Here is a 17,181-nt window from a genome sequence, read left to right as displayed (position 1 = left end):
TCTAATTTCTTCTCTTACCCTTGAGAAAATAAAACATTTGGGGCAAAAAGATCATTTTTGTGAAAAAATATGATTTTTTATTTTTACGGCTCTGCATTATAAACTTCTGTGAAGCACTTGGTGGGTCAAAGTGCTCACCACACATCTAGATAAGTTCCTTAAGGGGTCTACTTTCCAAAATGGTGTCACTTGTGGGGGGTTTCAATGTTTAGGCACATCAGGGGCTCTCCAAACGCAACATGGCGTCCCATCTCAATTCCAGTCAATTTTGCATTGAAAAGTCAAATAGCGCTCCTTTCCTTCCGAGCTCTGCCATGCGCCCAAACAGTGGTTTATCCCCACATATGGGGTATCAATGTACTCAGGACAAATTGTACAACAACTTTTGGGGTCCATTTTCTCTTGTTACCCTTGGTAAAATAAAACAAATTGGAGCTGAAATAAATTTTGTGTGAAAAAAAGTTAAATGTTCATTTTTATTTAAACATTCCAAAAATTCCTAAAAAAACACCTGAAGGGTTAATAAACTTCTTGAATGTGGTTTTGAGCACCTTGAGGGGTGCAGTTTTTAGAATGGTGTCACATTTGGGTATTTTCTATCATATAGACCCCTCAAAATGACTTCAAATGAGATGTGGGCCCTAAAAAAAAAATGGTGTTGCAAAAATGAGAAATTGCTGGTCAACTTTTAACCCTTATAACTCCCTAGCAAAAAAAAATTTTGGTTCCAAAATTGTGCTGTTGTAAAGTAGACATGTGGGAAATGTTACTTATTAAGTATTTTGCATGACATATCTCTGTGATTTAAGGGTATAAAAATTCAAAGTTGAAAAATTGCGAAATTTTCAAAATTTTCACCAAATTTCCGTTTTTTTCTCAAATAAACGCAAGTTATATCGAATAAATTTTACCACTAACATGAAGTACAATACGTCATGAGAAAACAATGTCAGAATCGCCAAGATCCGTTGAAGCGTTCCAGAGTTATAACCTCATAAATGGACAGTGGTCAGAATTGTAAAAATTGGCCCGGTCATTAACGTGCAAACCACCCTCGGGGCTTAAGGGGTTAATAAAAAACACCCCGAAATTGTGGAATTGCATTTGTGTTTTGCAATTTCAACGCACTTGGATTTTTTTTACCTGCTTTTCGGTGCATCACATGATAAAATGAATGGTGTCATTCAAATGTACAAATTGTCCCGCAAAAACAAGGCCTCATTGGGTTATGTGGATGGAAAAATAAAAAAGTTAGGGTATGTTTCCACATTCAGGAAACGCTGCGTGTTTGACGCTGCGTGTTTGACGCTGCGTAGAGCCGCAGCGTCAAACACGCAGCGTCCAGATGTTACAGCATAGTGGAGGGGATTTCATGAAATCCCGTCTCCACTATGCGTTAAAAGACACAGGTGGCAGACCCGCGGAAACGGACATGCGGCGCGTCTTTTAAGAACGCAGCATGTCCTTACAAATGCTGAAACAACGCAAGGACAACGCAGGTGACCAGCCAGTGACCTCAGGTTCAGATTTGGTGCAGATTTTACCTGCGTAAAATCCTGACCAAATCCTGATGCAATCCTGAACTTGGACACATACCCTTATGGCTCTTGGAAGAAGGGGAGGAATAAAATGAACCCCACACCTCCACCGAAAATAGCCTGGTCATGAAAGGGTTAAGTACAAAATCTGTGTAATTCTTTCATTGTGCAGTTAATGACTGACGTGTGACATTCTGAAAGATCATGTGACACGTGTCACAGCCCCGGGGGAGAGAGTGCTGACACCGTTGGAATGGCGCCGTCACGTGAGGTGAGTATAGGCTTTATTATTTTATCGGGCCTGACCATTTGGTTGTACTAGTAGTGAAAAAAACCCTTTAAGAGAAGAAAGCTGAGCTCTGATAGACTGCTATAGGACTCAGATTGCATGTGTGTGTGTTTGGTCCTGGGCAACCAATCAGATTGCAGGTTTTATAGACAATTAGATGTTTCTAAAAATGAAAGCAACAGTCTCATTGGTTGCTAATGGCACCTTTCTCCCTTTGCTTGGTGACTGATAAAGAAACAAGTCACCCTGCTATGTTAGTGCTTCCCTTTCACAATAATGGCGGGCTAATAACGACTGCCCTGCTCTAGAGTCATTCTATGGGTGCTACACATGAGAATCCATGGCAGTCGGTGCCAAACTGCAGCTGACGACACAAAACCCAGGCCAGGACTGCACTGCAATGAGCAGCCTCCCTCCTCCCCAGTCATGGGGCTGGTCATGTGATCCTGACATCAGTACAGGTCCTTGTGCCTGGTGGGAGCATCCTCCTCCATGAGCTCAGTCCTGGAGGCCTGTGTGGTGCTGCAGAGCTGCTGCCTGGGCCTTGTGTATGGGTATACAGTGTGTAGCACATGCTTTATATACAGCACTCACATGATCCATTATATACGGCTGTCTTATCCCTAATTTGCCACTTTATTTTATTTATATAGCGCCAACATAGTCCGCAGCGCTGCTACCCTCTCTCCATCCGCATTGGGGGCTCACAATCTAAATTTTGGATTGACCTTTTGCGTATTTTATCTGCTCGTGAGAGATAAAGCCCAGAAACCTGCACTTATCAGGGTGAGGACGGAAAAAATCCCACCTGTCTGGCCTGAAAGGGGTCCGGCTCTGTCATAACTTATCACGTGTGAGCGGCTCAATACATAGGAAGCATTGCTAAAATGTATGGAAAGTGCTCCTAAATAATAGGAATTAATAATAATAATCGTCTCCTAAATATGACTGTTTCGCCATCGGTTCCTCCTTTCGACTAATATCATTAGAATCCCAGTGTAGTTACTGTTGTAGACTGTTATTTATGCGTTCTTCTGTATGTTTGTAAATATATATATAATTACGTGATATGATAATATTTGTAGACTTTTTTTTTTTTCATGTGTTTCTCTGTATATATTGAGGGATACGATAATATTTTTAGACAGCGCCGTCATTTTCTGCCGCACTGTGCAAATAGGTCTACTAAAAATAATTTATGTGATACAACTGTTTCTTCGTTACTTTTTTATAGTAATAATATTACAATCCCACATTAGTTGCAATATATTTGCAGGAAGCTTTATTTCTGTGTTTTTTTTTTAAATTTATTACGGGATGTGATAATATTTGTATACAGCGCCATCATATCCTGCAGCGGCGTTTTGTAAAAATAAATAAATAACTACCTGCAGCAAATGTTGGTAGTTGTAGTACGCGCGTTATCTGCTGAGACGCTGTGATAGGTTTGCGTGAATAACATTTTTCTTTTTTTTTTTTTTTTGTTTCCTTCAGAGCCCGACCGGCGAGCGACGCGTTAAATGGCAATGTCATCTCGCCAAGGAATCCAAGCTGAAGATTGCCTGGAGTCCATGCTGCCAGAGCTGACCTATATAGGTAGGTGTAGGTAGCGCGGAGCCTTTGTGTGGGATGCTGGGCTGGGGATGTGCCACAGCATCCTTAATATCCACAGACACTTCTGAGGCCAGCCAGGAGAGGACAGAGCGCTGGATCACCGAGAGCGCAGCCACAAGAGAGCCAGTGCGAGCAGCAGGCAGGGGGATTATTAGGAAACAAAAGAGAGAGGAGGAGGAGGAGGAGAGAAAGCAAGGAAACAAGTCAGAGGCTGCAATCAGCACCACTCTTCCCTCGCACACATACACATCTCGCACTCGCTCCTTTCTTTCCTCCTCAGCCCTTCTTCATCCCCTTTTCCTCCACACACCCCTTCCCTCCCCATCACTCTGCACCCTCCCCTCTTCTCTGTGTTTCTCAGTCCCAGCCATCTTGCTTTATTTTCTGCTTGCTACCTCTCCGCTTCCCTCCCTCCTTTATCTTTCTCTCATTCCCCAATCCTTCTCTATCACCCCCTTCTCCTTGCACACTTTCCTCGCCACCCCCACCGTTCTGCACTCCTCCCCCTCTTTTCTCTCTCTCTCTCTTTCTCTCTCTCTCTCCCTCTCTCCATCCCTTTCCTCCCCCTCCTGGCTTCTCTTTTATTTATTTATTTTGTGTTGCTCTTCTCTGTCTCCGTTTCCCCTCTCCCTTGTATTGCTGTGTCTGTATATTTTGGAGGTGCACCAGGGGGCTCCCCCTTTGCAGTGCTTGCAGTGCAGGTAGTGGGGTTCCCCCACTCACTCCCCTCCGTCCCCAGCCTGTGCTCCCCTTGTGTCCCCCTGTGCTCTCAGCTTGCTGCAGCCCACAAACATGATGGCGGCAGCTCCCATCCAGCAAAACGGGACCCACAGCGGGGTCCCTATAGACCTAGACCCCCCAGACTCTAGGAAAAGACCCCTGGAAGCCCCACCGGAGGCTGGCAGCACGAAGAGGACCAACACAGGAGGTGAGTGCACCAGCTGCAGTTCTACAAGGGGGTGGACTATAGCTATTGAGGCAGATTCTCGCTTCTTCTGGCCTTGACTGTCCCCCCCATCATAATGTAGGTTTGCGATATATGTCGGGGGTCCTCACGCAAGCGCGTCTATTATAATCTGTGGTCAAAATGGCGTCTTCTTCTATTACTATTATTGTGGTTTTTATATATTTGTTTGACATCCCCAACCTGTACTATCCGCTCGTTTCAATAGACTTGGTGTTAAGACGCTGCAGGCATACGCCCCTTCTGTGTTTTTTTGGGGGTTCGGAGAAAGATTGTCAGTGGTCGCTTTTCTTGAGATGCATGTCGTGGGAAAGTGGTTTATGGGTTTAAGAGGGAATCACCCCGCTGCTGACGGACGGGGTCCAAACACCGCAATCTCTCACTCTCCTCCAGAAGCGAAGAGGTTAATTCTCAGTGCTGGAAGATGCATGGAGGAGGCAGGGACCAGACCAGTCAGCTGCACATCAGTGGCTGCACCTCTCGGTCCCCTCTCATTGTTTCTGGGCATCCTTTTATTTAGCAAGTCAAACCTTCCCTTTCTGGAGTGCCTGGATTTTTTGGAGTAATACTGTGTGCCTTTTTTTTTGTATCCCCCCAATCATTAATTGTAAGCTTGGGGGAGGGGGGGAAGAGAGAGAGGCTCAGCTCACAAGAGCTGGGGGGTGCTTCTTCTGCATCCTGGTGATGTGTCCCAGCATCTTCACGTTCATTTCTATTGGAGGCATAACAATGCAACGATGCAGAGGTGAATGCATTTGCTGAGGAATTGCAAGGAAGATCAGTGGGTTTTTTCTTGGCTTGGATGTATGCTCCCATCACAGGAATCACACATGGACCTGCACTTTTATCATAAACTGTACAGGGATATATATTTACTGGAACATGTTGAGGTTATGCAAAGTCAGTGACTTGTTATATATTAAAAAAATATATACCATACCACATTTCCTGTCATTTCATTCAACGAGACAACCTTCCATATTCGCTTTCTATGTTACATGTTTTCAGGAGGGGGGGGCTTTTTTTTTTCTGTATTTTCTATTTTTTTCATTTTGCATTGGGCACGATTGATTCTATCCGATGACCCACGATAACCGTGATTTAAGCCGTAGATCACTTTGAAATAAGGGTGGAGAAAAATCTGCTTAAACTGCTTTAATTAATAAGCTTATAGGAGGATCACGAGAGATTGAAAGAAGCTAAAGAAATACATTGGGATTAGTGTGGAAGTCATTCCACGATACACTGAGGTTTTATTTTTTTTTCTATTTCTTGGCAACCTCTTAATGCTTACAAATTAAACATGCTGTTCAGAGGTGAGACTTTGTAATAGGTTCGTCCGGAGTTTTCGATTGTCGGATGCTTCGTTTCCACACGTATGTTCATCTTCCATTGCTTCCCATTCTGAAGATCTCACTTTCTTATTTGCAAGCTCGCATCCTTTTTTGCCATGTATTTCCTTCCCATCACAGGTTAATGTGTAGCTCCGTCTTGGGTATGGGATCCAAAAATGATATATGCACCTATATATATTATATGTTATGTAATGTAATGGAAATAATTGCAATGTTTTTTTGTTTTGTTTTTAATTTTGGGGGGATTTTTTTTTAGCCACCTGAGCTATTAACTTGCATGGTTTTCCCGTCGACACTAAAACTAACTGTTGAATTTTTTTTCTTCTCCTTTTTTTTTTTTTTGCATTGCAGAAGACGGACAGTTTTTCCTAAAGGTCCTCATTCCTAGTTATGCAGCTGGATCTATCATAGGAAAGGGTGGGCAGACCATCGTCCAGCTACAGAAAGAGACGGGAGCCACAATCAAGCTGTCCAAATCCAAAGATTTTTATCCAGGTAAGGTCCCGGGCTGGTGACAAGTCTGACGAGCAGCCGTTCAGTGATTGACAGGCAGTTGATATTGCATTTCTCATCCTCGCTTTGTTGGCTGTCGGATAGGTCGTCGTCCCACCACTTATATATTTTTCCCACCGCATTTACAAGCATATTTAGTTTTGTGTATGGAAGGAGCAGATCAGAATTTGTCATTTTGTCTGCTTTTTTTTTTATGGGTTTTTTTATTTCTAATTTCCTTCGAGCACCACCTCTCTATGTTTAGAGTGCACCGCTTTTGACCGATTTAATCTAATTTAGAGAAGGCACCTGCAGTCCTATGTTAAACGATGACTTAAGACTATGTTGTGTATTGATTCTGACATACTCCGCTCTGCTACATCTGTATTCAGGTGATTTTCAGTAAAAGGCGGCGTTTGTGGGAAGATTCGGTTTGGAGGCGTGCGGTCTCTGCAACGCATTTACCATTACGTCAACAGATCGGATTTTTGTGATTTATCCCATTGTGTGTTAAATTGTTCCCGAGTGAATGAGAAATAATCAGAAATGAAAAATGATATTAATTTAGATTTAAAAAAGGTTAGAATTTGTGGCGCCAATCAGCATCGAGGAGAAATAAAACCGCTATTATACAGACGTGCCCGTTCTGTCCGCGGGCTGTGATTGCAGCGGATTGCTATGGCAGTGGTGTCGTCCTGTAAAAGACAGTGTTAAAGGTCACCCGGATAAATATATGTTCACACTACATAGAATTTTATGGGGAATGAGCTGTAATAAGGCGCTAGGCCGAACGTTATTGTGCACACATGCGGCGTCTACCAGCAAAAAAAAAAAATCTAATCACCCTAGATCTTCACTGTCATTATCACCCGTCACCAAATGTCATTTATTAGATATGCAGAATTGGTTTTTAGGACCTGATCGACCGCATAAAGTGTCATGCGAATGGCAAAGGTTCGGGCGACCGTCTGTTTTGACCAAATTTGCTGCCAATGTTTGCAAATAGAAATCAGATAAAGACATGCAAATGTTTGGTGCTCATTTCCTTGCAGACAAAATATTGTCTTCAAGGAGGCCACCATCCGTCAGCGCTCAGGATCTCATTCGACGAGGTGCTCCTCATTGTCAAGTCGACAGATTTTTTTTCTATTATTAATATTTGACAGTTTTTTTTGTTTCGTTAGGAACGTCTGACTCATTATTGTCACGTTTGACATTTTGATTAGCTTTTCACCTTTTTCTTCGCAGATGACTCCGCTCCTCTGCTTCATAAATGGCGTTTTTAGAAGGGGGGAATTTTAGGACAATTTATGCAATGTCACCCCCCCATTGGTTTTTGTATACATTAGTGTCTACCACCATCACTTCTAGCCTACCAATGAATGGATGGAGAAGGGTAGGTAACCCACCTGGGCTCCTGTGACATTGAGATGGACACATGGGGAGAGGGAAGATATATTAGACATTAATAATGAATTGATGTGTGCGTCTATAATCACTGAAAATCTGAATTTCAGCAAAAGCAAGAATAGGAATTCACTGCATAAGCAGATACCAAATAACATGAGGGGGGCTACCGCTCAAATTTAATAAGGTAATATATCTGGCAGACAACCGCTCAGCCAAATTGAATTTGCTGTTTAACAGCTGAAAATGAAATAGCATTTCTTGCATTATACATGAGCTTGTATTAAATGCACCGCAATATTATAGGAAACCGAGTCCGAATTACTGAATACAAGGGATGGGCGGAATGGAAGAACGATCACTTATTGGCGCTGGCTTTATTCTATAGTTGTAGAATGCCTTTCCGTTAGGTCTCCTGCTTCCCTTTGCCTACCAGATGCAGCAGAGAGCTGGGTTTGTCATATGGCACAACCCATTGACAATGGCTTTGCATTCTTTGTGGTCCTCAGCATCGTCCAGATCAGTTCTACTACCACCGCAATATTGGCGATTACCCTTCTAGGTTCTTAAGATGGCGTTTTGAGCATGAATTGTCGTCCTTTTAGACCTGATTCTACGTTGTAACATTTCCAAAAGGCTTTTGGGCCTAAAATGTAACTTTCGTTCATGATCGTTTTTGCTTCATTTTGTCTAGCGGTCACATCTACAAATTACCTGTTGACGCGTTTCCAGCAACTATTTTAACTATTTATTTCTATATTTTTATTAGGTAGAAAGATCAAGATCACACATTGAAAAAAACAAAAACAATAATCCGTATAATAATAATCCATAATGTCGATGTGATAGAACGGTGATGTCCGGAGGACTCGTAGCATAGGGGACTCGTGGTAACCTCGAAATCTAGCTCCCTGATGTTTCCGCAGGAATGACGTAATGCACTTTCCGTCGTCGGCAGGTCCTTTATTCCCTCTAATCAATTCTCACCAGTGTTTATTTCCTACAAGGAACCAATAGATAGAAGAACAAAACTTTAAAAAGCAAATGACACCCCAAGAAAAAAAAAAATCCTGGGGTTAAAAAAAAACAAAAACAAGTCGTTTTAACAAAGATTATCCCGAATTTAGACATTGAATGTTTTAATTTATCCTGTACGTCAATTGTTTCTTCTTTAGATGGCTCTGAGCTTATTATTACTGAAACAATCAGGGATGAAATTAAGTCACTTTCTGCGTCTTCGCCCTGTGACAGCTGGTGGGGGGGGATTCAACTCAACCCTCTATACGAAGGACGCTTTTGTAGTTTTGTTATTTATTTTTAATTGTGATGGATTAGAAATCAGTTTGGAAGGTGGGGGGCTCGATATTTTATACATTCATTTAGCAATTAAACTAAATATTAAGATGGTAAAAAGTAAAGTACCAGGGATGATTTTACGAAAGCTTGTGTGTATGTGCTCACATCCATCCAGTCTTCATATGCATCAATATATAGACCCACACATCCTACCTTTGTACTATCGTATGCTTTGTTACTTATTTTCTTGTATATAGACATATATAGCAATATACATAGAGCGCGATATACATGCATATATATATATTCCACATATATACATTTTTGTATATATATATATATATATATATATATATATATGCATGTATATATCCCTATGTATATATGTATGTATATTGCTCACTTTCTCTTCCTGTGTGAATGCATGTATATATGTGTGTATATATATATATATATATATATATATATATATATATATATATATATATATATTGATATGTTTAGAAGATATGCTTTGGGGTTATACATATATTGGCGATCGTTCTCCGGTTATAAGGATGAGTTGTTCGTGTCTCTGGATCCTTCTTTTTATAACTCTCATCATTGCTCGTCACTAGGTATGATATTGCCTAATCCTGAAGACTACTTTCCTGCATACAATGCCTGGCATGGTGTAATACCAGCGTTGGCCTGCATGTTAAGGTGGTGTTATCATCATATAGTTCTTTATATTCATATAATGAGCTCTAACAATTGGAAAATAATGCTACTAAACAGTAAAAATCTACCGATCCCCTTTTCCCCCTTTCGATGCCTACTAAGGCACGGGTCATTGTGTTAATACAGTCTGCTTCCAGATTTCTTAGAAAGTTGTAGACCTGAGTATTTCTTAGCAAGGAATGTATAAAATCATTAGTCAGGATAGCAGTATTATACACTGGGTTGTCCGTTCTGCTCACGCATTATATGTGTTTTTTTAATCGTAAAAATCCGCAGTTGGGAGCATATACGGTAATTATTTTTTTTATTGGACCCAGAACCCACAAATAATTCCCCGTTCATTTCAATGCAGTTGTTACTGTTTTGATTCAGTTGCAATGATGCTACTATTTCTCTTTTTTTCTTTATGGGGTACCCACCCTTTGTTGCCGCCCCTCATCCCCCACCAATCTAATGAATCCATACGGAGCCACGTGTCGTAAAAAAAGAGGTCTGCAGTGACGCACAGGTGATTCCAGCAGCGGCCATCTTGGAGGAGTAGAAATTGTAGGCAATGACGAGCAGGACTCCAACCCTCTGAGATTTCGGGTTCACCCCACCAGCCATCTTTGGGAGCAGTTGACGCTACCCCTGCGCCTGCTCTTCTAGGCCTCAAAGGTATGCAGACACGACTGACTTGCTGTTATCTACATGCAAGCCGATACTCCGAGATGTAAGAAAGGGTTCGTTGAAGCGTGTCACACAATTATTTTGCTCCCAATCTGTTATTAATGCAGTGCAGAGACTCAGATCTCTGCTTTCCAGTTTCACGCCCCTGTATTTCTTATTGATCACACACCGTACACATGCGAAAAAGGAGAAAAAAAATACTCTCTCTCCTAGTTTAGCTGGGAATGAAACGTGGCTGCACTTACAACTGGCTGCACCCCAAACCCTGGTGCATCTCCGGTGAGAACCACATGCAAGTTCCCTTTCTTTGGCCTGTGCCAACTCTGTAATACAATCACGGGTGTCCTCAGCCCTGGTGCGAGCGATCGAGAGCAAGTGTGTTTGTTTCTGCCCCAGCTATTTATTTGTGTCCTAATCTGAGTATGTGTGCGTCTCTGGGCCCCGGCCAGCAGTATACGGAGAATGAGAGGCGACGTGTCATACAGTGATCAGGACTAGCTGTTAGCTCTGGCGCTCATTCAGGACTGTGTCAGGCAGCAGGACCTTTACATTTCTGGTTGGATTGCATGTGTATAAGGAGGTGAAACATCCAATAATCCAAGAGACAATAATCTCACACCGTATAATGGGGCAGTTGTGCCTACTTCAAAATCTAGCACCTATTGTAAAGTAGTCCAGGCCGGTAAATGAGAATATTATCGTAAGCGATTACGGTACTTAGTACACAGAGGCACAAATCTGCCCCAAAACAATCCTAAAAATGAGGTTCTTGGTGGGAATCAGCCGTTGAGGAAGCAAAGACTGGTTGGCAGGTGAGAGTTTGTACCCTACGTCTGGCACCTAGCACAGTGCATAAATGTATGATATGTGTTAAGTAATCTGAAAGCAATAATCAATGCATGCAACATACATGCCCATGGCTACAGATGTGGAACATTATGGCACAAAGTAGAAGTCAGTTCTGCCACAATCTGAACATTTCGTAGTGTCTTTACCATCCATTTACTCATCTATGGAACAATGAGGTCTCCTCATGAATTAGGGAAACAACATGCGGTGAAATGTACCAAAAAAGAAAATAAATAAAGAATAAGACTGTAAAATCTAGGTAGGCACCATAGCATCCGATCACAATTAATTAGCTCTTGACTAAAGCAATTTCGAAAGCTAAAAATATCCCTGTTAATAGTTGGAGGTCGGTGAATAATCAGCCCATTGTAGTAATGTTAGTAAATCACATTATCGCATTACACGTAAGAGAAGAAATAAAGGTTCCGATCTTCCAGTCGTCTTAGATCCTTCTTTGCCATATAGTGAATTATCTTCTGAGGATCATTCATTTTCTATATAATATTTTTTATATATATATCTATATATATATATAATATATACTTTGTAGGAGACAGCGTGGAAAACTCCCTAGCGGGATCTCCATAGGATTGGGAGCTGTCACTCATCAGTACACCATATGCCAGGCTTCCGTTAACAGGTTTGATATGCGCACTTGTGTCTTAGTGTAATGGCGGGATGACATCCATATTAACCCCTTGGTGACTATTAACCTCCCGCGTTAAGGGAAGAGGTCCGATGTTTTGTAACTAGAAAGCTCCATCAGGTAATTGGGACCCGGCTGGTGGAACATAACCACACCAGTGTCTGGTTTCACTGCAGCTGCTGTTGGACTTAATTACCCTGACCTGTGGGGCAGGAGGAGACACTGCATCCAACAAGGGAAGTGGGCAGCAAACTCTGGCTCGCGCCCTCTACAACTCCTTTCATGCCCACAATCTAATTTACCAGAATAGTATGACACTAGTTGTCATCTCTCGTTTCTCAAGTAGTAGGAGCTATTTTTTTTTCCATTGGTGGTTTCCATTCGCAAACCCTTAGCGGTGGAGAATAAAGGGTCTACATGAACATTCATTCACATTAAGATCTCCGCTTTCGCCGTACGTGGAAAACGGCACAACTTTTTTCCATTTTTGCACCAGATAGCACCGTTGATTTGCCTGCGTTCCTATGGCAAACAAGATAAAATGACGTACGTAGCTTTGCTACCTTTTGTCCTTCACGTGTGATAGATTTAGCTAATTTTCCACATATTATTGGAATAAATCACATTTTACACGCTATTAGATTGCCACAAGTCTTCGTCTTAATAACCATACTACACAGATCTTGTCATACACACGCTACATACAGATACGCTCATGTCCGGGTGTGTGACTAACACCTGTCAGAATTTTCCAGAATGTAATCGGATGGCACAGTCTTATTCCCTGACACCAAAGTCCAGATAATCTCACTTACGGTATGTCCTTTTTGTGTATAATAAATCTGCGTGTGCTCTCGTCCCATTAAACCGCCATTGTACATATTTCACAGCTATAGGAAGGCAATGTCAGGTGCTGTCCGCCCAGCTTAACACAAATGGATAACTACATTTGCTTCACTGTACATTAATTTTTTTTCCATTTCGTGAATCTAATTCAAATGATGTTTTAAAAGTGCATTGAAAGCATTTTGCAGGCCATTACGCTTGGCACAATGAGTGACTCATACGTCGTTATTAAGGGGCTGGCAACAAATTGCTCTGCGTAACAAATCTTCTGCAGACACATTGAGTTTGCGCATATCTGCCATCTATATTCGTATATACCCTTGGAGCAGAAGAGTCAGATTGAGTTTCTCATTTAGACATATGGACCCCAGCCAAATTTACGGCGCTTCTACCTCCCCCCACCCCCCCATACTGGAAGTGAGGATATGCCTGTAATTTCACAGCCATGGGTCATCCACAGGGACAGTTACCTCCCGAATATGCGTCCAGTCACCTGCCAACGAGGAGAGACATTCTGTAGACATTCATTTCATGTCTGTTCCTCATTGTTGCAATGACGCCAAGGAAATTGTTCTTACAAAGGATAGGCACACATGCTGGAGAGATAGCACTGAGCGTACTTAAGTCTGGCCAGCTCCACCAAGGACTGGTAGACTCCGTTGTTTTCAGCAGAGGACGTCATTCTAAGGTTTTTCCACAGAGAACCAAAATTTGATCTTGGCTCAAACATTGACATCTTCTCAGTAAAATACTCTAGTATGATGTACGGTGATGACGACTCTTACTTTAGGTGCATAGGTTGCCTTGATAGACATATTGAATCAGGGGCTTAGCTTGAGGGGCAAGTTGCACCAACAAGCTTTTTGCCCTACTTCCCTGCATAAAAATATAGGACTAAGACCTCAAACTGAATCTTGATCAGAAGTGAAGGATGGTTGAGCACTATCCATCTACTGTGCGGTAAAAAAAAAAGTGCGCCATCTTTCAGAGAATGACGTCGCCATGTGGGCTCTGCGCCATGCTTCATGCATTTTATATTTTCTACATTCTGATAAAAAAAAATGTATGCTTCTATCAGAGCATGTCATTATATGTACCATTCATGTGCAGATCCTTGAGACGGACAGATCACCACTCTTTGGTTAGAAGTATTCTCCCCCGAATACATCGATTTTTCTGGACAACTTGGTACCGCAGTGTACTTTTTTATTATAAATCATGTATGCTACGCCACATTCTAGTACATTACTACCATCACATTCATTACCTAACTTTCTGTTCTTATGCGTTAGATTGATGCCTGGTAAAAAAAAAATTCAATTATTGCAGAATTGACACATATATTATTTCACTGATACATAACTATGAAAACTTAACGAGAACTCCAACCAAAGTAAGACATTCCCCCTTCACTTTGTTAGTTCCTACATTGCTAACGCGAGTATTCCTTACACATTTGATTTGATCAGGTTTTTAGAAAACCCATTGCTATATCACACTTGTGCCTTCCCCTATACACTTTTTTCAGCCTATTGCCAGCCGCATACGCAGTAGATCATGATGAACGGTAAATTCCTGCGTACTTTCCGCCTGTATTACAATGTATTCTAGCCATGAGTTGCATTCTCGGGGGCTTGTCTTTTGACCCAGGAATCGGTCATTTACATAAAAGGCCTCAAAATATTGCTGAAAACCATAATACGTAAATTTATGTTGGAAAATAATGGGCTTCATATCACCCCGGCCTAAATCTTTCAAAGGTTCCTGCGACAGACGACATCCCTTAAATTAGTCCGAGTGCGGTGCATGTCCACACGGATCGATGGGTTTCCAACTTAAGAAACTGAAATGACGTCATGCCATCTCCAAATTTAGAAGAGGGAAAGGGAATGATGCGAAGGCGCAACGTATCCGAATGAAGTAACATTCTTGTTCAGCAAGAAATATATTTAGTTGTTTTTATGACTGTGTGGAACTTTTTTTTCCCACTTTTTTAAACTTTTTTACCCAAGGACTGAAATAACAAAGAAGCAAAAAAGAAGGCATAAAAAAGCAGAAATGAAACCTTTTCTCTTGTGCCTTTTTTTTTTTTTGATGGCTGCACAACTTGGAATTGCGTGATGAGACCTACATTTTTAAAAATACATACCCGTAGTTTACTTTCTAAGTTTCTTTAAAAATATATATATAAAAAAAAAAATATCTATCTATATACATAGATATATATTTACAGGTAAATTATTATAATTTTTCTTTTTAATTGAGGTCTTATCGTACATTTCAAAGTTGTGCATCTATATCAAATATATATATATATATATATATATATATATATATATATATATATATTAGTAGAAAATTTCTCCATATGGATAGTCGTATCGTTAAATATTATTGCATTATTTTTCCGAACTACACCTCCATCCCCCACTTGTGTGTGATCAGCTTGGTAATCCACTCCATGCATGCGTATAACTATGTATAGGCTTCTCCTTTTCTTCTGGTTGTCCTGGCATTGATGGGGTTACGTGCATGAGGTCTGATTTCCTCAGGAAGCCTGGTGATGGGTGGGCCTTGGAGCTGTGTATCTGTGTGTGTTTGGTAGGTGTGGGTTCCCTGCTTGGCTGGGAGAATGTAATTTCTGGCTACTTGTATAAAGAATGGAGGGGGAAGCGGGGAATTGAAGGGGGGCCTGTGAACAGCTGAAGTGACACTAAGCGCCAGCTGGGGGATCTGAAATCAAAATAAGCTGCGAGAGTTGTATTAATGCACAATTAGAATACACAATAGTGATTGTGCGGATCAAGGTCATGTTGCACTGGAAAAACAGCATAACGGAGCTCTTTTTTTTTATGGTTTGTTTTTACATTGCAACCTACATATGATATGAAAAGTCAGTTTTTCCAATGAACAGACTGTTCGCTTCGTACGCGCAGCTTGGATGCTCAGTACTCCGGCCATCTGATATTATAATAGTCTCACACTACGTGGAACTATAGAGCTCAGAGAGATTTAAGAAAAACATTGCCGCTAAAATAAGCTACATTCCCACGATGAGCTTTCGGTTAGTTTTTGTATTTTTTTAGAACAAAATTGCCAGTAACCTTTTTTAACTTAGTGGGTGTAGAAAATCTGCAACATCAAAAGCTCATCATGGGAATGTAGCCTTAGATTATACATGTGTGGTCTTTAAAACTTTGCTTTATAAAAATACCAGTATGTTTTATGGTTATCCATTATTCAAGTAGCTTCATCTTCCCATTTACTCTAGTTTACTGTCAACCACAACCCATTCTGCGGCTGCTTTGTGGCTCCCATTGCGTTTTATTTCCCAGAGTATGGCGTGAAGGAGTACCACGCTTGTAGTCACCAAACAACCCCACGTACAGCGGGACAAAGTCATTGCCTATACTTTTTGATAGGCTGTTTGTATTTTGATTCACACAACCCATTTCAGCTCGATTCAGTCTCTGAGTTGTACGGGGCCATAATATTGAACCCATTGATATTTTTGGGACCCTACTGTAAATGTGTAAGTCTCCGACGTCATTATCACATGCAAGAGTTTCATGTTTTGGATTGATGTGAACATCTACCATGTTCCATCAGATTCCCTAAGGGCTCGTGCGCCTCACCGTATTATCGATCCGAATTCAAGTACGATCGAACAAGACATCAGATTGCACTCGAACAAATGTTATTCTATGGAGTTATGCACACGTTTGATTATTTTTTCCTCCAACCAAGCCAGTCCAAAGAAAAAACTGCTGCATACCCGAGTTGCATTCGACCATGCAGTTCAATGAGTGCATTGAACTGAGTATAGTTCGATTTTCTGTGATTGACAGAATGGAGAAGATGGATGCATTTTTTTTCCATCTTCTCGTTATCTGAGAATATCGGACCACACCATGATCACACTCTGGTCAGAGTTTGATCGGAGTGTGATTTGCACAATCGGCCAGATTTACTCGGATGAGAAAATCTACGTTCGTTTGCGACAAGTCTAGTAGAGAGGTATCATTGAGGGATAAGGCATTGCTTCTATTAGGAAATCCATGGAATATGGCGAATTAAGTGCATCACAGATTGACATAAATTTGTATTAAGGACTCCTTATGCCTCTGCACAGGCTCTGCAATCTTGGCTTTATTTGTGCCTCTCAATACCCCCTCCTTATAAAAACAGACAGCCAGTAACACACCTATTCTGAATTGGGAGAGTGGAGTAAGGGTGCATTTACTTTTACAGATTTTTTTTTTTTGCGTTAAACAATCGCCAATCTGTAAGTATTTGCTAATCGGTGGTCTTATAATATCCTGTTTACACAGGCAGACCATGCTTCGGATGTCACCGAAGGATTAAAAATATAGGCCGCCATTGCTTTTGTCGGCGCATGTCCTGTTTATAGATTATGATGAGTTGCCGAGAGCGATGATAATTTTGGCAAACCAAATGATTTATTCACCCAATGAAATAGCGTTTGGCACGTTGAT

The 17,181-nt window shown here is 41.3% G+C and overlaps 1 protein-coding gene across 6 annotated transcripts in view; it reads left to right on the top strand.

Moving 5' to 3' along the window:
* Positions 1-3,375: 3,375 nt before the first annotated feature.
* NOVA1 (NOVA alternative splicing regulator 1) overlaps positions 3,376-17,181 on the top strand; it is an 88,248-nt gene continuing 74,442 nt past the window's right edge. The window contains exons 1-2 of one of the 6 annotated variants that reach the window (XM_069730161.1): positions 3,376-4,369; positions 6,112-6,255. In XM_069730161.1, coding sequence (XP_069586262.1) covers positions 4,234-4,369; positions 6,112-6,255 — 280 coding nt within the window. In that variant the 5' untranslated portion in view covers positions 3,376-4,233. Of the gene's footprint in view, positions 4,370-4,650; positions 5,306-6,111; positions 6,256-17,181 lie in introns of those variants that run through there. The other 5 variants (XM_069730171.1, XM_069730199.1, XM_069730189.1 and 2 more) reach the window with 5 other exon arrangements.

Source organism: Ranitomeya imitator, chromosome 1 (assembly GCF_032444005.1).
Source record: "Ranitomeya imitator isolate aRanImi1 chromosome 1, aRanImi1.pri, whole genome shotgun sequence".
NCBI lineage: Eukaryota > Metazoa > Chordata > Amphibia > Anura > Dendrobatidae > Ranitomeya > Ranitomeya imitator.
This window is presented reverse-complemented; position numbering and strand designations above follow the sequence as displayed.